The sequence below is a fragment of the Eriocheir sinensis genome, chromosome 28, assembly GCF_024679095.1.
Source record: "Eriocheir sinensis breed Jianghai 21 chromosome 28, ASM2467909v1, whole genome shotgun sequence".
Lineage (NCBI taxonomy): Eukaryota > Metazoa > Arthropoda > Malacostraca > Decapoda > Varunidae > Eriocheir > Eriocheir sinensis.
In genome coordinates, this window is record NC_066536.1 from 8,111,904 (window position 1) to 8,132,779 (window position 20,876).

At 45.4% G+C, this 20,876-nt stretch overlaps 1 protein-coding gene and 1 long non-coding RNA gene across 14 annotated transcripts in view; one reads left to right on the top strand and one right to left on the bottom strand.

Moving 5' to 3' along the window:
* Nucleotides 1–20,807, top strand: part of LOC127004465 (annulin-like) — a 53,104-nt gene extending 32,297 nt beyond the window's left edge. Inside the window, exons 4-13 of the mRNA XM_050872207.1 lie at nt 4,742–4,868; nt 8,149–8,378; nt 9,343–9,926; nt 10,205–10,284; nt 10,727–10,871; nt 11,526–11,668; nt 13,554–13,714; nt 13,974–14,113; nt 14,516–14,658; nt 19,080–20,807. Of these exons, the coding sequence (XP_050728164.1) occupies nt 4,742–4,868; nt 8,149–8,378; nt 9,343–9,926; nt 10,205–10,284; nt 10,727–10,871; nt 11,526–11,668; nt 13,554–13,714; nt 13,974–14,113; nt 14,516–14,658; nt 19,080–19,147 (1,821 nt within the window). The 3' untranslated portion in view covers nt 19,148–20,807. The remainder of the gene's footprint in view (nt 1–4,741; nt 4,869–8,148; nt 8,379–9,342; nt 9,927–10,204; nt 10,285–10,726; nt 10,872–11,525; nt 11,669–13,553; nt 13,715–13,973; nt 14,114–14,515; nt 14,659–19,079) is intronic.
* Nucleotides 1,197–2,968, bottom strand: LOC127004466 (uncharacterized). Of its 13 annotated transcripts, none has more exons than XR_007757837.1 (5): nt 2,797–2,968; nt 2,661–2,728; nt 2,525–2,592; nt 2,321–2,456; nt 1,197–1,980 (listed from the first exon to the last, which is right to left on the bottom strand). It is a non-coding gene; the product is annotated as an uncharacterized LOC127004466 (long non-coding RNA). The 13 variants fall into 13 exon arrangements; XR_007757831.1 differs by adding an exon at nt 2,049–2,184 and having other exon boundaries at nt 2,321–2,388; nt 2,525–2,728; XR_007757828.1 differs by adding an exon at nt 2,049–2,252 and having other exon boundaries at nt 2,321–2,388; nt 2,525–2,728.
* Nucleotides 20,808–20,876: the final 69 nt, after the last annotated feature.

Genomic DNA, 20,876 nt, shown 5'->3' on the forward strand with positions numbered 1-20,876 from the left:
CAGCGCATTGCATTTTCGTAGTTTCAGGTCGATAACTATGGAAAAAAAGAACGAAAACCATCAGTATTTAGCAGTTTCAACGATGACTTTAATTTTCTATCCTTGTTTGTGTGGTTACGACAGTCTTGGCGCCTAAAAACAATAAATACAATGTTCAGAGTACGACAATTTGGCAACGCTGCTTCCTTCCCACTCCATGCACTCCCAAGCGATGTTAAGTAAATCCACATAGATCGCCCGCCACTTCGATCATTTTACCTAACCTTTCATCACTCTCTCTCTCCACCTCACCTTACTTAATCTTACTTCTTAACCCCTCATCCCCCTCACTCGCCACATCACTCCCTAAAAAGTTTCTGCAACCCCGAAATTGACTTCTCTTTTGGCTCTTCATTCCGTTTTCTTTTCTTAGAGCAGCGTCAATGTTTTTTTTTATTATTATTATTGCCCTTGAGCTGCCTCCCTTGCTGTAAAAAATACGCCCCTAAAATATAAATAAAAAGCCAGACAAGCCACATAACTAACAAATACTTATGCGATGTTAAATAAAAATCTGGCGTTATAGGGAAAAATCGCATGTCTCCAGTCCAACGAATTCTAGCTTGGAGGTCACGGTAATAGGCTCTGTGACGGGAGCAGCGTTGCCAGATTATCGTATTCACCACATCGTCTTTATTACTTTTAAGCCTCAAACTCTCGTAATTACACAAATAACGATAGAAAATTGAAGTTAGCGTTAAAACTCCTATTTATTGATGTTTGTTTGTTTGTTTTTGCATTCGTTATTGGTCAGAAACTACGAAAATGCAATGCTATGAGTACGATAATTTAGCAACGCTGGACGGGAGCCTTTGAACTTCTCTCCCTCTCTCGGCAGAAGGTAATGGATTGGGACACGATTGTACTATGGTGGATATTCTCAGACGCTTCCGCCTCTCACATCCCCTATTTCCAAAGGCCAAAAAAAGAAGAGCAATTGGGTTCAAATGAGTGTTTTCTTAGGTTCTTGATACAGAGGAGAGCCTGACTACCACCAAGGTCATTAAACTACCCATGGAAATGCCCAGAACTCCTTCGATTATGTGTGCTTGGGGGCCGTAATGTTTAAGAATGCGGCCTTGTGTCTCATCATGCTGTGTGTAGACTGCAATACCGCCCCGAGAGAGGAGGGAACAAGAGTAACAATGGCTGAGAGAGAGAGAGAGAGAGAGAGAGAGAGAGAGAGAGAGAGAGAGAGAGAGAGAGAGAGAGAGAGAGAGAGAGAGAGAGAGAGAGAAAATATATAGACGGAGCAGGGATGAAAGAAAGAAAGAAGAAAATGAAATAAAGAATAGGAGAATTATGAAAGAGGCGACTAAAGAGAGGAGGGAGCCCAATGCAAATGTTAGGAAACTCTCGTGAGCGTCAGCAAACTCACTGTTGTTTTCCCTCATGCAGCAGGTGTGTGAATGCAACGTACCTGAAAGATGTTAATTGGTGAATTAATTCTTATTTAATAAAATCAACAAATCAATCAATCAATCAGAGAAGGAAAATATTATAAAAAAAGAAAATTTGGGAGTGAGAAAGGAAAAGGGAAACGCATGCTGCGCCGAAAGCCGTCGCGAGGATTCCTTTAAGACTCTGTGCGCGTTCCCGAGGCCCATCGGTCTTCCATCCCAGAACCGATAAACGGCCCTTCACGGTATTTTTCATTAATATTATAATCCAGTCTGGTAGTTTTAAGAAGCGGGTTCTTACATCCTCGCCTCGGTAGGGGTGTGGAGCGTCAGCGAGCCCAAGGTCTCCTTGGCGAGCATGACACGAGTGGAGAGCTTCCCGAGGGGCGACAAGGCGTCCCCCTGGGATGCAACGGAGGTGCCGGAGATCCGCCCAGGTTGGTGGGGCTCGTTAGCCGTGGTAGGCAGTCCGCCTAGGAGAGCAAACTTCGAACAATAAACCCGGGCAGGTGGAGGTCGTTAGCCGTGGTAGGCAGTCCGCCTAGGAGAGCAAACTTCGAACAATAAACCCGGGCAGGTGGAGGTCGTTAGCCATGGTAGGCAATTCACCTAGGAGAGCAAACTCCGAACAATAAACCCGGGCAGGTGGAGGTCGTTAGCCATGGTAGGCAGTCCGCCTAGGAGAGCAAACTCCGAACAATAAACCCGGGCAGGTGGAGGTCGTTAGCCATGGTAGGCAGTCCGCCTAGGAGAGCAAACTCCGAACAATAAACCCGGGCAGGTGGAGGTCGTTAGCCATGGTAGGCAGTCCGCCTAGGAGAGCAAACTTCGAACAATAAACCTGGGCAGGTGGAGGTCGTTAGCCATGGTAGGCAATTCACCTAGGAGAGCAAACTCCGAACAATAAACCCGGGCAGGTGGAGGTCGTTAGCCGTGGTAGGCAGTCCGCCTAGGAGAGCAAACTCCGAACAATAAACCCGGGCAGGTGGAGGTCGTTAGCCATGGTAGGCAATTCACCTAGGAGAGCAAACTCCGAACAATAAACCCGGGCAGGTGGAGGTCGATAGCCGTGGTAGGCAATTCACCTAGGAGAGCAAACTCCGAACAATAAACCCGGGCAGGTGGAGGTCGTTAGCCGTGGTAGGCAATTCACCTAGGAGAGCAAACTCCGAACAATAAACCCGGGCAGGTGGAGGTCGTTAGCCATGGTAGGCAATTCACCTAGGAGAGCAAACTTCGAACAATAAACCCGGGCAGGTGGAGGTCGTTAGCCGTGGTAGGCAATTCACCTAGGAGAGCAAACTTCGAACAATAAACCCGGGCAGGTGGAGGTCGATAGCCGTGGTAGGCAATTCACCTAGGAGAGCAAACTCCGAACAATAAACCCGGGCAGGTGGAGGTCGTTAGCCGTGGTAGGCAGTCCGCCTAGGAGAGCAAACTCCGAACAATAAACCCGGGCAGGTGGAGGTCGTTAGCCATGGTAGGCAGTCCGCCTAGGAGAGCAAACTCCGAACAATAAACCCGGGCAGGTGGAGGTCGATAGCCGTGGTAGGCAGTCCGCCTAGGAGAGCAAACTCCGAACAATAAACCCGGGCAGGTGGAGGTCGTCAGCCGTGGTAGGCAGTCCGCCTAGGAGAGCAAACTCCGAACAATAAACCCGGGCAGGTGGAGGTCGTCAGCCGTGGTAGGCAGTCCGCCTAGGAGAGCAAACTCCGAACAATAAACCCGGGCAGGTGGAGGTCGTCAGCCGTGGTAGGCAGTCCGCCTAGGAGAGCAAACTCCGAACAATAAACCCGGGCAGGTGGAGGTCGTCAGCCGTGGTAGGCAGTCCGCCTAGGAGAGCAAACTCCGAACAATAAACCGGGGTTTGTGGTGCCCGTTAGATGTCGTAGACAATCCACGTGATGGGAACACCAGAAAAAAGGAAAATAAAACAACACCAGAAAAAGGAAAATGTAAAAACGAAACATCAAGAAAAGAAAAAAGCAAACACAGATCATCCACCTTTAGGCCCTAACATCGCCAAAATCTTGGGTGAGTCTTTTCTGGGGAGAAAAAGGCTCATTCAGACCAAAGAACATCAAGCAGGGATGATATATAAAAGGACACTAAAAAATATGGATAAAAAGAGCAGAGAAACATTGATAAAGAAAAGTAACAGCAATAAAAGAACATCAAGAAAAGAAAAATGCAAAGATACATCATCCACCTTTAGGCTCCAACTAACATCACCAAAATTATGGGCGGGTCTCTTCTGGGAGGAAAGCGGCTCACCCAGACCAACGAACACCAACAAAAGGATGATATGAAAAAAGAACACCAAAAAACAAGAAAGAAAGAAATAAGAAAAAGACCAGATAAAGCATCGAAAAAGAAAAAACAACAGCAATGAAAAGAAGAAAAATACGACATCAAGAAAACTATAACAAACATCATCCACCTTTCGGCCCTGACTAACATCACCAAAATTATGGGTGGGTCTCTTCTGGGAGGAAAGCGGCTCACCCAGACCAACGAACATCAACAACAGGATGATAGGAAAAAAGAACACCAAAAAAGAACACAGAAGAAAAAAGAAAGAAAAGAAAAGAACATCAAAAAAGAAAACACAGAAGAAAAAAGAAAAGAACACCAAAAAAGAAAACACAGAAGAAAAAAGAAAGAAAAGAAAAACAGTAGAAAAGAAAAGAAAAGAAAGAAAAGGAAGAACAAAAAAGAAAACAAAACAAAACAAAAACAAAAATGAATAAAAAATAAAATAAACAAAATAAATAAATAAATAAAAATACAGAATACAGTAAAATTAACTAACTAAACTAACTAGCTAACTCTGGACAGTGAGGTAAGGTTGGGTTAGACTTACAGGAGCTGCCTTGTGTAGACCAACCGGCCTCGTGCAGACTCCTTACGTTCTTATGTTCTTATGTCAGAGGCTAATTCAACCCTACACAAGCCATCCCTCCAATGTTGGCCTCGGGAAAGAGAACGGGACTCACCATCCACCTGCCTCTAATACTTGAGTCACCCCTTCCAAGCAGACAATCTCGAAACCAAGGGAGAACTGATTTTACATATAAAGTAATACATGCAAACGATTCGTATTCATTAATCTGCAGGGGGTTCTTAAATGTTTATTCTAAAAATTAATGAAGCTACCGATATTTGATTGTTTAAGATAAGCTAAACACTATGATCGGTATTGTCAGACGCCTCCGCCCCTCACATTATGTTTTTTAGGAGATTAGTCTTGTTCTAATGAGTGTTTCTTCCGGTTCTCCCTAATGCCCTTTCTTCCGCCGCAGGTCACCACATCCCCCTCGGCCGTGGTGGGGGAGTGGCAGGTGGAGGCGGACATCAAGAGTGAGGGCAAGAACCACTCCTACCCCTGCCCGGAGCCCATCTACCTCCTCTTCAACCCCTGGTGCCAAGGTGACTCACTCTCACACCCTTCTGTCTTTACTTCCTCCCTTCTTTCTTCCTTCCTTTCGACTTTACTTCCTTCCTTTTTCTCTTCCTCTCACCTTTACTTTTTCCTTTGTTTTTTCCTTCCTCTCAACTTTACTTCCTCTTCTTTTCTTCCTTCCTCTCGTCTTTACTTTCTCCTTTCTTTTTTTCCTTCCTCATCTTTACTTTCTCCCTTCTTTTCTTCCTTCTTCTCATCTTTACTTTCTCATCTCTTCCATAGCATCCTTCTTCCCTACCTCCCTTCCTTATTTTTTTCCCTCTTCCATAGCACCCTTAATCCCTACCTCCCTTCTTTCCCTTCTTCCCTACCTATACTCTTTACTTGTAGTCCTTTCTCTCTCTCCCCCCTCCCTCGTTTACTTCCTCCCATCTTTACCTCCCCCCTCTTTTTCCTATCTCCATTCTTTACTGTCTCTCTTCTTCCCTCCCTCCCTCTTACCCGCTTCTCCCATCTGAATCTTTCCGTCAAAACATAAAAGTCTACGGATATCGCATTTCGTCATTCACTCACTTCCAGCTTCGTATTATTATTATTATTATTTGTTCTCTTATTCTTTTTCGTGTTTTCTTTTTCGTAATTTTCTTTTTCGTATTCTTCTTCTCCTTATTCTTTGTCGTAGGTGTCTTCTTCATATTCTTCTTCTCCTTATTCTTCCTCGTAGTTTTCTTCCTCGTAGTTTTCTTCCTCGTAGTTTTCTTCTTCGTAGTTTTCTTCTTCGTAGTTTTCTTCTTCGTAGTTTTCTTCCTCGTAGTTTCCTTCCTCGTAGTTTTCTTCTTCGTAGTTTTCTTCCTCGTAGTTTTCTTCCTCGTAGTTTTCTTCCTCGTAGTTTTCTTCCTCGTAGTTTTCTTCCTCGTAGTTTTCTTCCACGTAGTTTTCTTCCTCGTAGTTTTCTTCCTCGTAGTTTTCTTCCTCGTAGTTTTCTTCCACGTAGTTTTCTTCCTCGTAGTTTTCTTCCTCGTAGTTTTCTTCCACGTAGTTTTCTTCCACGTAGTTTTCTTCTTCCTAGTTTTCTTCCTCGTAGTTTTCTTCCACGTAGTTTTCTTCCTCGTAGTTTTCTTCCACGTAGTTTTCTTCCACGTAGTTTTCTTCCTCGTAGTTTTCTTCTTCCTAGTTTTCTTCCTCGTAGTTTTCTTCTTCCTAGTTTTCTTCCTCGTAGTTTTCTTCCACGTAGTTTTCTTCCTCGTAGTTTTCTTCTTCCTAGTTTTCTTCCTCGTAGTTTTCTTCCACGTAGTTTTCTTCCACGTAGTTTTCTTCCACGTAGTTTTCTTCTTCCTAGTTTTCTTCCTCGTAGTTTTCTTCTTCCTAGTTTTCTTCCACGTAGTTTTCTTCTTCCTAGTTTTCTTCCACGTAGTTTTCTTCTTCCTAGTTTTCTTCCTCGTAGTTTTCTTCCACGTAGTTTTCTTCTTCCTAGTTTTCTTCCTCGTAGTTTTCTTCCACGTAGTTTTCTTCTTCCTAGTTTTCTTCCTCGTAGTTTTCTTCCTCGTAGTTTTCTTCCACGTAGTTTTCTTCCTCGTAGTTTTCTTCCACGTAGTTTTCTTCCACGTAGTTTTCTTCCTCGTAGTTTTCTTCTTCCTAGTTTTCTTCCTCGTAGTTTTCTTCCACGTAGTTTTCTTCCACGTAGTTTTCTTCTTCCTAGTTTTCTTCCACGTAGTTTTCTTCTTCCTAGTTTTCTTCCTCGTAGTTTTCTTCTTCCTAGTTTTCTTCCTCGTAGTTTTCTTCCACGTAGTTTTCTTCCTCGTAGTTTTCTTCTTCCTAGTTTTCTTCCTCGTAGTTTTCTTCCACGTAGTTTTCTTCCACGTAGTTTTCTTCCACGTAGTTTTCTTCTTCCTAGTTTTCTTCCTCGTAGTTTTCTTCCACGTAGTTTTCTTCCTCGTAGTTTTCTTCCACATAGTTTTCTTCCACGTAGTTTTCTTCCTCGTAGTTTTCTTCTTCCTAGTTTTCTTCCTCGTAGTTTTCTTCTTCCTAGTTTTCTTCCTCGTAGTTTTCTTCCACGTAGTTTTCTTCCTCGTAGTTTTCTTCCACGTAGTTTTCTTCCTCGTAGTTTTCTTCCACGTAGTTTTCTTCCTCGTAGTTTTCTTCCTCGTAGTTTTCTTCCTCGTAGTTTTCTTCCTCGTAGTTTTCTTCTTCCTAGTTTTCTTCCACGTAGTTTTCTTCCTCGTAGTTTTCTTCTTCCTAGTTTTCTTCCTCGTAGTTTTCTTCCTCGTAGTTTTCTTCCTCGTAGTTTTCTTCTTCCTAGTTTTCTTCCTCGTAGTTTTCTTCTTCCTAGTTTTCTTCCTCGTAGTTTTCTTCTTCCTAGTTTTCTTCCTCGTAGTTTTCTTCTTCCTAGTTTTCTTCCTCGTAGTTTTCTTCCTCGTAGTTTTCTTCTTCCTAGTTTTCTTCCTCGTAGTTTTCTTCTTCCTAGTTTTCTTCCTCGTAGTTTTCTTCCACGTAGTTTTCTTCCTCGTAGTTTTCTTCCTCGTAGTTTTCTTCCTCGTAGTTTTCTTCCTCGTAGTTTTCTTCCTCGTAGTTTTCTTCCTCGTAGTTTTCTTCCTCGTAGTTTTCTTCCTCGTAGTTTTCTTCCACGTAGTTTTCTTCCTCGTAGTTTTCTTCTTCGTAGTTTTCTTCCTCGTAGTTTTCTTCCTCGTAGTTTTCTTCCTCGTAGTTTTCTTCCACGTAGTTTTCTTCCTCGTAGTTTTCTTCTTCCTAGTTTTCTTCCACGTAGTTTTCTTCTTCCTAGTTTTCTTCCTCGTAGTTTTCTTCCACGTAGTTTTCTTCCTCGTAGTTTTCTTCCACGTAGTTTTCTTCCTCGTAGTTTTCTTCCTCGTAGTTTTCTTCCTCGTAGTTTTCTTCTTCGTAGTTTTCTTCCTCGTAGTTTTCTTCCTCGTAGTTTTCTTCCTCGTAGTTTCCTTCCTCGTAGTTTCCTTCCTCGTAGTTTTCTTCCTCGTAGTTTTCTTCCTCGTAGTTTTCTTCCTCGTAGTTTTCTTCCTCGTAGTTTTCTTCCTCGTAGTTTTCTTCCAGACTATTTTTGTTGTTGTTGTTTTGTTATCCTGCTAATTTTTTTTTTCCATAAGCCGTTTCCGTTACAGTAAAACCAAGCAAACAAATAAACAATAAAAAAACTCTCCCACCTACAAATTTTTACCTTACCTTTCACCCACAGAATTTATCTTACCGTTCACCCATAGAATTTTACCTTATCTTTCACCCACAGAATTTTACCTTAACTTTCACCCACAGAACTTTACCTTACCTTTTCCCCCACAGAGGACGGCGTGTACCTGGAGAAGGAGGCGGAGCGGCAGGAGTACGTTCTCAGTGACTCTGGCCTCATCTGGCGCGGCACGGCAAAAAGGCTGCGGCCATGCCCTTGGAACTTCGCCCAGTACGAGAAGGACGTGCTGCCGTGCGTGCTGGAGGTCCTGACGTCCGTGTGCAAGATGACCGCGGCGCACAGGAACGACCCAGTCAAAGTGTCCCGCGTCATCTCCGCCGGGGTGGGTGACGTGGTGTGGGGTTGGGTTCGGTTGGGTCAGGCTGCGTTAGTTTGGGTTAGACCGTGTTAAGTTCGGTATGGTTGAGATGGGTTGGGTTGGATTAGGTCAGGTTAAGTTATGTTAGGTTAAGTTATGTTAGGTTATGTTGGGTTAGGTTAGGTTTGGTTGGGTTAGTTTGGGTTAGACCGGGTTAAGTTCGGTTTGGTTGAGATGGGTTGGGTTGGATTAGGTCAGGTTAAGTTATGCTAGGTTATGTTGGGTTAGGTTATGTTTGGTTGGGTTAGGTTAGGTTTGGTTGGGCTAGCTTTGGTTAGGCTGGGTTAAGTTCGGTTTGGTTGAGATGGGTTGGGTTGGAATAGGTCAGGTTAAGTTATGTTAGGTTATGTTGGGTTAGGTTAGGTTTGGTTGGGTTAGCTTTGGTTAGGCTGGGTTAAGTTCGGTTTGGTTGAGATGGGTTGGGTTGGAATAGGTCAGGTTAAGTTATGTTAGGTTATGTTGGGTTAGGTTAGGTTTGGTTGGGTTAGCTTTGGTTAGGCTTGGTTAAGTTCGGTTTGGTTGAGATGGGTTGGGTTGGATTAGGTCAGATTAAGTTATGTTAGGCTATGTTGGGTTAGGTTAGGTTAGGTTAGGTTGGGTTAGGATTGGTTAGGCTGGGCTGAGTTGGGTACAGTTATGATGGGTTGGATAAAGGTGGATTTGGGTAGCATCAGATTGAGTTGGGTTAAATATTAGTATAGTAGTAGTAGCATTAGAAGCAGTAGTAAAAGTATAGAAGAGATGGAGGCATAGTAGTAGCAATACCAGTCATAAAAATAGCAGTAATAGTTAAACGACCTCTTATATAGCACTGAAGACAGACTATAAAAAAATATCAACAAGTTAGCAACACTATGGCACCAATACAAACAACAGCTACAGCAGCAACACAACCAGTATCCACACACTCACGCCAACACTCCCACAGATCAACTCTCCAGACGACTCCGGGGTGCTGGTGGGCAACTGGAGCGACGACTACAGCGGGGGCGTGTCGCCGACCAAGTGGGGAGGGTCGCAGCGCATCCTCCAGGAGTACTACAAGACCAAGAAGCCCGTCAAGTATGGCCAGTGCTGGGTGTTCTCCGGCGTGGTGACCTCAGCCTGCCGCGCCCTGGGTCTGCCTTGTCGCTCCATCACCAACTTCTCCTCGGCGCACGACACCCACGGCTCCCTCACCATCGACTACTTCTTCGACGACGAGTGTGAGGCCATCGAGAAGCTCAACAGCGACTCAGTGTGGAACTTTCATGTGTGGAACGAGGTGTGGATGACGCGACCTGACCTGGGCGAGGAGTACGACGGGTGGCAGGTGGTGGACGCGACGCCGCAGGAGGAGAGCGACGGCCAGTACCGCTGCGGCCCCGCCTCGCTCAAGGCCATCAAGGCGGGCCAGGTCAACAAGCCCTTCGACATACCGTTCGTCTTCGCGGAGGTCAACGCCGACAAGCTCTATTGGAAGTACCGCGGCCCCTGCCAGCCCATGAAGCTCCTGGGGTGCATGACTGACGGGTGAGGCTGTAGGGACACACACACACACACACACACACACACACACACACACACACACACACACACACACACACACACACACACACACACACACACACACACACACACACAACAGCTTTATCAATTAATTTATGTATCTATATCAATCTATTTATCTATCTCAAATTGAACATACCTTATTTTGTTATTCTTACCACATACGCATTTGTTATTTATATTACTATTCCAACATACTAAACGTCACTATATCAAATTAACTCTCCCTCCCGCCCCGTCAGCATCGGCCAGTTCCTGAGCACCAAGGCCGTGGGGAAGTATGCGCGGGAGGACGTGACACACCTTTACAAGTACGAGGAAGGTGAGCGAGCACTATCACCCTCACTCTCAGGGCATAGGCAGGGTTCAAGGGGGTAATGTGGCGGGGATAAGCACCGAAGCCACGCGCAGCTATAACGTAGACCCCAAACTGTATACCTTTACCCTTATTATAACCTCTAAACCTTTGTAATACCAGGAATACAGGCATAACTCACAAGATTTCACTCATAACTCCAAACCAAATAGTATGACCTTGACAAAACTAAATATTGTTCCTGACTCTTAGTAGTAATAACAGTGAACACCGCATTCTCTTCCCCACTCCATTCTGTCTCCTCCTCATCTGCATCTCCTCCTCGTCCTCCTCCTCCTCCTCCTCCTCTTCTCCTCATCTTCTCCTCCTCCTCCTCCTCTTCTCCTCCTCCTCCCGTGACCCATTCATTCCATCTCCCTTACACGTGTCTCCTTCTCCCTCCTCCCAGCGTCTAAGGAGGAGCGGGAGGTGATGAAGAACGCCCTGAGGCTCTGTGAGAACACCTTCGCGCGCTACTACCTCAACGAGGAGATCGAGGACGTTGAGTTTGACTTCAAGATGAACGACGACATTGTGATCGGCCAGCCATTCACGTGAGTTAGGGAGGGGGGAGGGAGGAGTCAGGGAGGGAGGAGAGGGAGGGGGGAAGAGAGGGTGGAGCATGGAGAGGGAGGAGTCAGGGAAAGGGAGGGAGGGAGAGAGTTGGGAGTCAGGGGGATGGGAGAGGGAAGGGGAAGGAAGGGAAGGAGGGAAAGGGGGAGGAGTCAGGAGGAAAGGGAATGAAGGGAGAGGGAGGAGTCAGGGAGAAGGGTAAGGGAGGGAGGCAGAGAGGGGGTTAGGGGGAGAGAGAAGGAAGGGAGAGAAAAGGAGGGAGGGAAGGAGAGATGGAGGAGTCATGGGGCGTGGGAAGGGAGGGAGAGAGGGGAAAGGAAGGAGGGAGAGAGGAAGGAGTCAGGGAGGTGAAGGGAGAGGGGAAGGGAGGGGAAGGGGGGGTGAGATATCTATCAAATGGAAAATAAACTAGAAATCATGTGATCGTAAAAGATAACATCAACAACAATAACGATGACAGCAATGATAATAATAACAACAATAACAATAACATAATCAATACCACCACAACAAGATATAGTAAACACGACGATAAATATAACATCAACACTAACAACACTAACAGCACTAACAACTCACTAACAACTCACTAACAACGCTTAACTACCCTCCCCACACCCTCTCCCCTTGTCCAGGTCGTCGGTGGAGGTACACAACAAGGGGGAGAAGCAGCACCAGGTGGAGTTGGTGCTGCGGGCTGACACGGTGCTGTACACGGGCACCACCAAGCACCCGGTCAAGACGCTCAAGAAACAACTCACGATGCACCCCTATTCCAGTAAGTGAGTGGGGAGAGGGGGTAAGTGGGGGCTGTATGGGTCGACGGGGTATAGGGATGCTTGTGTATGGAGAGACGGTAGGGGAGGTTGTGCTAGGAAGGTAGGGAGTTTTTTTTTTTTTTTGTGTGTGTGTGTGTGTTGGGGTTAATAGTTATGGGGGTTGTATGGGTCGGGGGGGGGGGGGGGTCAGGGATGGCTTGTGTGCGGTGGACTGGGGGGCTGTATTAAGGGGGTAAGGAGTTCGTTTGTTTGTTTGTTTGTTTCCTTTGGGTTTGTGTATGTGTGTGTTTTGGGTTTAAGGGAATGGTCTTTTTTTTTTTTTTTTTTGTGTGTGTGTGTGTGTGTGTGTGTGTGTGTGTGTGTGTGTGTGTGTGTGTCGGGCGAAAGTAAGTGGAGGATCATACCTTCCTTTTGTTGTTGTTGTTTTATTTTGTTTTTCACAGGATTGAGCCAAGCCGCTAATACCCCACCTTTTAACATTTTTCTTTTGGTGAGCTGAAATTCCATCGGTACGCCTCTTATTTATTCATTTATTATTTTTTTTTTTTTTACAGCAAGGGATACGGCTCAAGGGCAACAAAAAGAATACAAAAAAAAAGCCCGCTACTTGCCGCTCCCACAAAAGTAAAAAGCAAAGAGTAGCCAAAAGAGAGAGGTCACCCAGCTCTACCCCAAATTACTGTCCTCGTGTCCTCGGCGCCCTCTGTGACATTCATGCGTCTGGAATTCGTGCAGCGACCCTGACCCGGTTCTATTTTTACTCGACGCTGGGACTGCTGCTTTAATATCAAGGCGTATAAAGGTCAGCGAGGGAACGGTGAATTTTTAAAGGGCGACAGACGGTTGCATGAGATGGGGAGAAAGGAAGGGTGGTGGTGGTGGTGGTGGTGGTGATGCTGGGGAAGGGACGGTGACTCTGGACCCTTTTTTAATTGTTTCATGCACCATCCAATCAACCAGTCAATTAATCAACCATAAAACAAACTCTGCCCTTCACCGTTGCATTGTTCCGCGGTGTAGTTTAGTGGTAACGTGATTTTCTACTATAATATTGGTCTTGGGTTCGATTCCCGGCCGTGGTAGGTGACAGAGGAGAGACGCCGGCGCTAAAGAGGGGTAGAATGTAACTAATTTCGACCTGGAGCACTAATTACTGACTCCTTTCCCTTCACCGCACAAGGAACGATGACGGGGGAAGGACAGTTTCAATAATTATAATAAGTCTGCAGCGGAACGGATCAAATTCCATTCAACCATTAAACAGAGGAACAAAGTTTACAGCGGAACAAACTGATTAAGCCTTTTCTCTTAACCAGACATATATAAGAGAGATTAACACTAGAGGGAATAAGTTTGCAGCCGATTAAATCTAACACTCGTATTATCAAACGTTTGGGGCTCTTGTTAGGACGTTTTTTTCAAGGCCAGAGAAGAGCTACGTCGGGTTGTCATGGTGTTTTTCCAGTTCACAGCGCGGAAGCCTTGCAAAACTACCCCGCCAGGGTCAAGAAACCACCCATGGAAACCCCGACAACTTCCGCGAGAGCCTTTTGAAGTAGATGTACGAAGGTTTCAAAGCGTTTAATAGTACGGACCTAATGCCCTTTACCACCACGGAGGAACGAAGTCTATAGGCGGAACAAAACCCTTTCCCTTCAACACCAAAGACGAGTGCAAGATCTTTATTTAGACCTTGGACGAGTGTGTGACGATGTATGATCAGTTTCATCACTAAAGTTTAACGGGGAATCAACTATCTCCTCTTCACTTCCTTCCCTTTCGCTCATTTCCCTTCACTATATCATGGACACAGAGGAAGGTAACGTTAGCTAGAGAGATAAAGGTTACATCGGAACTAACTCGCATTTGCCTTTCCCATCGCAGAGGAGACGGTGACGCTGGAGGTGAGCTTCGACGAGTACTACAAGAAGCTGACGGACCAGTGCGCCTTCAAGCTCTCGTGCCTCGGCAAGGTGGAGCAGACAGGCCACGAGTACTTCGCGCAGGATGACTTCCGCTGCAGAAAGCCTGACATCAAGATCGAGGTGAGGCTGGAGGGAGGAGCTGAGAGGTGGTGATGGTGGTGGTGGTGGTGGTGGTGATGGTGGAGAGGAAGTATCAGTATCTTGCTTCTACCATTTTTCACTATTACATAAACAAACAGATTAGAGGAACTATTGGGATTGCCTTTACTAGATTACCCAAGAAGTGTCATTAATTACTGTGTTGGTTGTGGCTGTGACTGTGGCTGTGTCTCGCATGATCTTCACTGACCACTCTTTACCCCCGTGTGCGCATTTCCAGTACGAGGGCTGCATGGAGGCGGACAAGGAGTGTGTGTGCCACGCCTACTTCAAGAACCCCCTGCCGATGCCCCTCACCCGCGGCTGGTTCAGCATCCAGGGCGCGGGGCTCACCGACGTGCAGTTCCTCAAACACAAGGAGTAAGTCTGCACGGCCGTCTCCTTGGCGCTCCTCTCTCACTCGCAATGTTTTAAGGAATTAGTCGTGCGAGTGCAAAGGTGCAAGCTGTAAATATGGTGTGCTGGGTGTGTGTTCAATCGTAGATTTAGTATATTGCAAGTTTTTTTTTTTTTTTTCATCTTCCTGAACCAGCAGTTAGCTTTTTGATCCATTGCCATATGATTCTTCAACTTATTTTTTTCATTTTTTTTATTTTTTGTTGTTGTTTTCCAGCTTCTCAAGTTTTCTACTCACGGAGAAACAAAAAAAAAACATCTTATTAACTTTTTTTTTAGTAATCTTTGTCTTACTGCGTCTGCGGGGCGCCGTTAATATATTTGTTTTCAAATCTCGTAATCCCGCTTCGGTCATCCCTTTCCCAGGACGGTGCCGGTGGGCGGCGAGGTGCGGTGCCAGTTCTCGGTGAAGCCCAAGTCGACGGGGGAGCGGACGCTCTGCGTCATGTTCGACTCCAAGGAGCTGGAGGACGTGGACGGCATGCTGACGGTGGTTGTGGCGACAGCAGGTGAGTACTCGCCCGCAGCGCCGCCCATTGCAGCTACACTACAATGATCTGCACACACCATCATGGTTGTTCTGTACAAGGCTATTAGTCTTTTGGTAATTAATTAAAGTACATTTATCTCTAAAATTTACAGTAGAACGGAGTGGTAGGCAACTTCTCTCGCACCATTCTAGATATTATATTAGATCTACATTTTATTTGTTCCTTATACAAAATATCCAAGAAAAACATCCAGTGAAGACTTCTTAATTATTCTGATTATGGTGTTGTACCGAGATGTTCGCAACACTTTGTACCCCTTCCACGGACCTTAGGATCCGGAAATGCACGACGAGGGAGCTTGTGGTGGTGGTTTTGTTGCCTTTGTTGGGCTATATTGGGGAACTTTCTCAGAGCTACTGTTATGGGAGGACGTGTTTAAACTTTGAAGACCAGTGCTACGTGCAAGACTGTCCTAACGGTTACTCCCTTACCAAGACAGTACTGGCGGTGGCCCTGGATAGTCTGATGGGGGTGAGGGGTGACGTGATGGGATTGTGACGGGGGCTGTGAGAAGGCTGTGACGAGGGATGTGAGGAGACTGTGATAGAGCAGTAATGGGGGCTGTAACAGGGGTAGTGATAGGGCTGTGAGGAGGATGTGAAAAGGCTGTGATGTGAGTAGTGATGGAGCTGTGACGAGGGCTGTGACGGGGACTGTGGCAGAGATGTGACGTGACTGAGGCGAGTAGAGGAGTGGTGAGGCTGTGGCAGGGATGTGGTCAGAGCTGTGGTCGGGGTGTGTCAGGAACGTGGTCCGTGGTGGAGGGTGTTGGGTCAGGTTACAGAAGAGGAGGAGGTAGAAGAAAAGTGGTAGGAAGAAAAGTGGGAAGTAGACAGACTTGATGGGCGGGTAGTGGTGCGGGGGAGACAAGGGGACGAGGATGGCAGAGAGCACGGAGAGATGGAGAAGAGAGGATGCAGGTATAGGAAGCAGGAGGGAGAAGAGGGGGAGAGGTGACAGAGGAGAGAAAGGAAGCACATTGACACCAGAGGGAGAGGGAGAGAGAGAGGGGGAGCAGAGGAGAGAAGAAAGGGAGGCATATAGACATTAGGAGAGAGGAAACAACATCAGAGGGAGAGGGGAGGGTGGAAGGGGAGACAAAGGAGAGGAAAAAAGGCAGGTACACAGCAGAGAGAGAGAGAGAGAGAGGGGAGGGAAGAGGGGGCAGAGGAGAGGAGAGGAGAGGAGACGAAACACCATTAGAGAGAGGAGAAAGGTTATGCACAGGTGTGGCTGAAGAGGAGAGACACGTGACGTTCAGAAGCGCCAGGTATGCGAGACTTTAACCTAAACCACACGGACCTACCTTTTAAACCCACGACACACCTGACTTCCTGAGCACCGTCGTCTCCTTCTATAAGCGTTCGAGTGTGAGGAAGTCGAAAGTTGTGAAGTGAGATCGCCGCTATTCCAATCTCATAATTCCTCACCCTATTTTTTTTTTACAGTAAAGGAAGCAGCTCAAGGGCAAAAATAAATGAGATAAAAAACGCTAATCACTGACCCCACACAAGAGAGTATAGATTAGTGAAGTGAGATCGCCACTATTCCAATCTCATAATTCCTCACTTTTTTTTTTTTTTACAGTAAAGGAAGCAGCTCAAGGGCAAAAATAAATGAGATAAAAAGCGCTAATCACTGACCCCACACAAGAGAGTATAGATTAGTGAAGTGAGATCGCCGCTATTCCAATCTCATAATTCCTCACCTTTTTTTTTTTTTTTTTTACAGTTAAGGAAGCAGCTCAAGGGCAAAAATAAATGAGATAAGAAACGCTAATCACTGCCTCCACAAAAAAAGAGTATAGAATAGATGAGTGGCCATAAGAGTGGTCAATTTTGGGTAGGGAAACAACTGCCCAAGCGATTTTTCGGCGAATTACAGATTTTTTTGCCAACTCATTTTCTTTTTATTCCATGTGGCGCATCTTTTTGTATAGTTGTCTTTGTTTTTCTAGGATATGAGTGTTGTAAAATTCGCCTAAACTTTTTCTGCTTTTCTGTCTATAATATGATTTTTGTTTTAAGATTTTCCGAAAAGTAGAAAAAAATGAGACAGTTTGTTTATGAAGGTGACGTATTATATCTTTACTTACGGAGGCTTCGGTGTGTTTCGATCCTGGGAGAGTGCGTGGTGAATGTGGCAGAGAGAGAGGTACGGAAGCTGTCGAGTATTGATCAGCCTGAGCGTGTTCATGGCTCAGGGCGATCTAGAGAAGGGTTGTATTGCGCGTTCGTGTTCGTGGCCACATCGCTCGTGTATATAATCGGCGCCATGTCTCTCTCTGTTCATATCCTTATCGTCCTGCACGTCTCTTTAGCGCCCTTTTTTCCTCTTCCCCTTTTTTTTTTATCTCACTTTCGTCCCTTTCCCTAACTCCCTGTCCCTCCCTCCCTTCCTCCCTTCGTTCACCTTTGCCCCTCTCACTCGTATCAAAACCATGGAAGAGGAGAGCTTAGCCAACTTCATCACAGGTGTCATATCGTTACCAAAAGAGCCGTGTGATATTCAAATGGATGCTGATACAATAGTGATTTATTTATTTTATGATTTTATTTCATTTTTTTTTAATTTATTTCCATTATTATTATTATTATTATTATTATTATTATTATTATTATTATTATTATTTTGTATGTGTGTGTGCTCTAGATACTTCTTCGAGATCCTGACGACAACTAGAGCACAAAAAACTCAATTGTATCCACATAAGTTTTAATTCTGCTCGGCTCTTTCGGTAACAGATTGGCGCCTGTGATCACGTTGGCCTAACTCTCCTATTCTATGACTCTAATGTATGTCAGTGTCCCCGTGTATACAAGTGTCTCCTTTCCTCTCCTTTCCTCGCCTCCGTGTGATTACGTTGACCTAACTCTCCTGTTCATTGACTCTAATGTATGTCAGTGTCCCCGTGTATACAAGTGTCGCCTTTCCTCTCCTTTCCTCGCCTCCTTTCCTCGCCTCCGTAACAGCTAAGCGCGGCAAAGAACCATCATCTCCAGCATTATCCTCACAAAGCTTCTCTCAAGTACATGTTCTGGAGGAGGACGAGCAAGGAGGAGGCTCATCTCTTATCCCTCACTGAATCCCTCCTAAGTACATGTTCTGGAGGAGGACGAGCAAGGAGGAGGCTCATCTCTTATCCCTCACTGAATCCCTCTTAAGTACATGTTCTGGAGGAGGACGAGCAAGGAGGAGGCTCATCTCTTATCGCTCACAAAGTCCATCTTAATTGCATGTTCTTTTGGAGGACGAGCAAGGATGACTCTCGTATCTTTTCCCTCACTCACAATCACCTCTTGCACCTCACCGTTCTCCTCGCATTCATACCTCGCAGGGGCAGCAAAGGGTCAACAACATCACGAGACTAATGTCCATATTCTCAAACATTTCGGGACTTACACACCCACACTTGGTAAGGCTTTCGTAGAAGTTGTGGGTAGTTCCATGGGTAGTTTCATAAGCCCAGTAACAGTTAAATTTGATAAGGCGTCTGCACCATGAATGTGAAAAACACTTGTGAGAATCCGACTAACCTCCTTTATGGCCTTTGAATGTATTTTTTGTGAGAGTCGAAAGCGTCTTAATATACGAGTCTAAATGAATATGATGCCATGAAAGCAATTAAAGCACATGCAATCGTGGGAGATGATGCTTGTTGTATCTTCTCCTGTCCCTCACACGGCGCTCACATCTACCTCACGGGGTTAATATTATAGTCACCAGATATAACTACTAACAAAAAGAAAATATCATCAAAACTGAAACGCTATTGAGGAAAATCTTGCTGGCTTTCCTATCTCTAATACTTCACAAAACTCTTGGACCACATCATTGTCCTCGCATCTATCGTTTGGAGGCAGGAAAGTCATCAACGTACTCCTACCCTTGCTATCTCTCATGGCGGTTTCTTCTTTCATATTTAAATAAGAGAGGGAAAAAAAAGGAAATGTTTCAGTATCCGGAGTGCTTGTTTGGCATAAATATAAAGTCTTGCTCATCCTCCCCACACTCTTTCTATTGCTATCGTCTAACGCGGCGTGAAAAGGGACTCTGCTTTCAACGTGTAAATCTTGGAGCGCTGCCACGCTACCGCTGTGGAAAGTAACGGGGGCCCGCGCGGGGGGCAGAGAGGCGCCGAAGGGAGGCAGCACATGGGGGGGTACAGAGGCGCCGCACGGGGGGCAACGGGAGCCTCGGTGCGTGAGTCCCGGGTATCGGAGCAGGTGCCAAAGCCAGGATAAGGATACAGCTTAGTTTATAGTGCCAACGAGGAGGGAGGGAAGACTACTACTACTACTACTACTACTGTACTACTACTACTACTACTAATAATAATAATAATAATAATAATAATAATGATCTCTCTTCCTCTGTAGGTGGTGCCGCCCCTGTAACCAACGCCACCGCCGAGACGTCCCTCACAGAGACCGCGGGCGAGGCCTAAATGAGGAGGAGGAAGAAGAGGAAGAGGAAGAGGAGGAGAGAGGGCCAGGAAGAATTTTAGTTAGTGTCTTCCTTCCCCCTTTCCTTCACATCTTTTTCACTTTCTCTTTATGCTCTCCTTTCCTCTTTTTATATGTTCCCTTCATCCTTTCGTTTTTTATTCTTTATCTTTTCTATCCCCCTCCATCCTTTCGGCTTTTTGTCCCCATCCCTCTTTTCGGCATTTTTCTTCATCCCTCATTTTTTTATATCTTTAGTTCCTTCGTCTCCCTCTGTTATTAATATTCTTGCCGTCCTTCATGTCACTCTCACGTCCTTTTTTTCCCTCTCCTTTTTACCTCATTTTCGTCCCTCTTCCTTATTCAACTCAGTTCCTCCCTCCCTCTTTTTGTTCACCTTTGTCCCTCACTCTCCCTTTCTACTTTTTTGCCGCCTCCCTTCACCTCCCTCCCTCGTTTCTCTTCCTCTTTGCCCCTACCATGATAATCTCTCTTCTTACCACACATTTCCTTCCTTCCTTATTTTCCCGTAAGACAAAGGGTTGTATGACCTGATGCTACACACAGCCAATGAGCCAAACCGTACAGACAATTAGACGCAGACAGACAGACAGACTGGAAGAGGAGTCACGACCCAGCCATGGAGAGCAAGACAAGAGGGCATGACGAGGACGAGAACGAGGAGGAGGAGGAGGAGGAGGAGAACGATGACTACCAAGGAAGTGCTACATAACACACACTGCCCAAGTCATGAAGGAAGGGTTTAAGAAAAAGAAAAAGAGAAAATAATAAAAAATGTGACATGTTTACTGTTTCCGTGTGTCGTCTACTTGTCAACGCCATTTTTTATACGTGTCTGCTTTTTATTTTTTATTTATCTATTTTTTTTTACATCTGTACGTAGAAGAGTTAGCTTTCATATTGTTATTTTTTTCTGTTGTTGCCAATGATGTCGAGCTTTAATAGCATACATAAATATGTCTTTGATGTATCAGATCGCTTCCTATAATAAGTTGAAATAGATGCCCCGTTACTTCGCTTTATGTCCAAGGAGGAGGAGGAAATGGAGGAGGTGGAGGAGGAGGATGGCGTGAGAGAAAGAATATTAGTTGCGTGTCTCCCTCCCTCCCTCCTTTCCTTCCCTCCGTCACACACTCCCCTTCTCTCTCACCTTTTATTATCCTTTCAAGCCTTCGTTTCCTTTGTTCCTTCCCACCTTTCGCTCCCTTTTTTAACGTTTCCCCCTTTTTTAACCTCCCTTTTATATCATTATCCTCACCTTCCAATAAGTGTGTACTGTATATGCATGGGAGCGTTTTAAGTGCATGAAAGTGTTAATGGAAATGTTTGACTATGACGAGTGTGAAAATATTTTTGTAAGACAGCCGACGAGCCGTTTCTTGACCTAGTCTTAACAACGGAAGCCAGCGCGGGACAGGAACCTCAAGAGACCCTCAGATTTAGGCCTCATCCACCTTTCAAGTAGAACCTTAGCCGAGGAGAAAGGTAGGAGAGGCTAAGTTTAGGTTCCGTTAAAGCTGAAAGATCGTAAATTTGTATGTGTTTTCCTTGTTGTCTTGTATGTTCATTTTTGTATGCAGTATTATTAATGTTAACTTATGTACCATTTCAGATACCTTTATGAATAAATATACTTGTGAATGCCCTCTTTTGATCAGACCTACGCTTGGGAATATAGGATTCGAGGTATTTCAGGGGTGAGCGCCATAA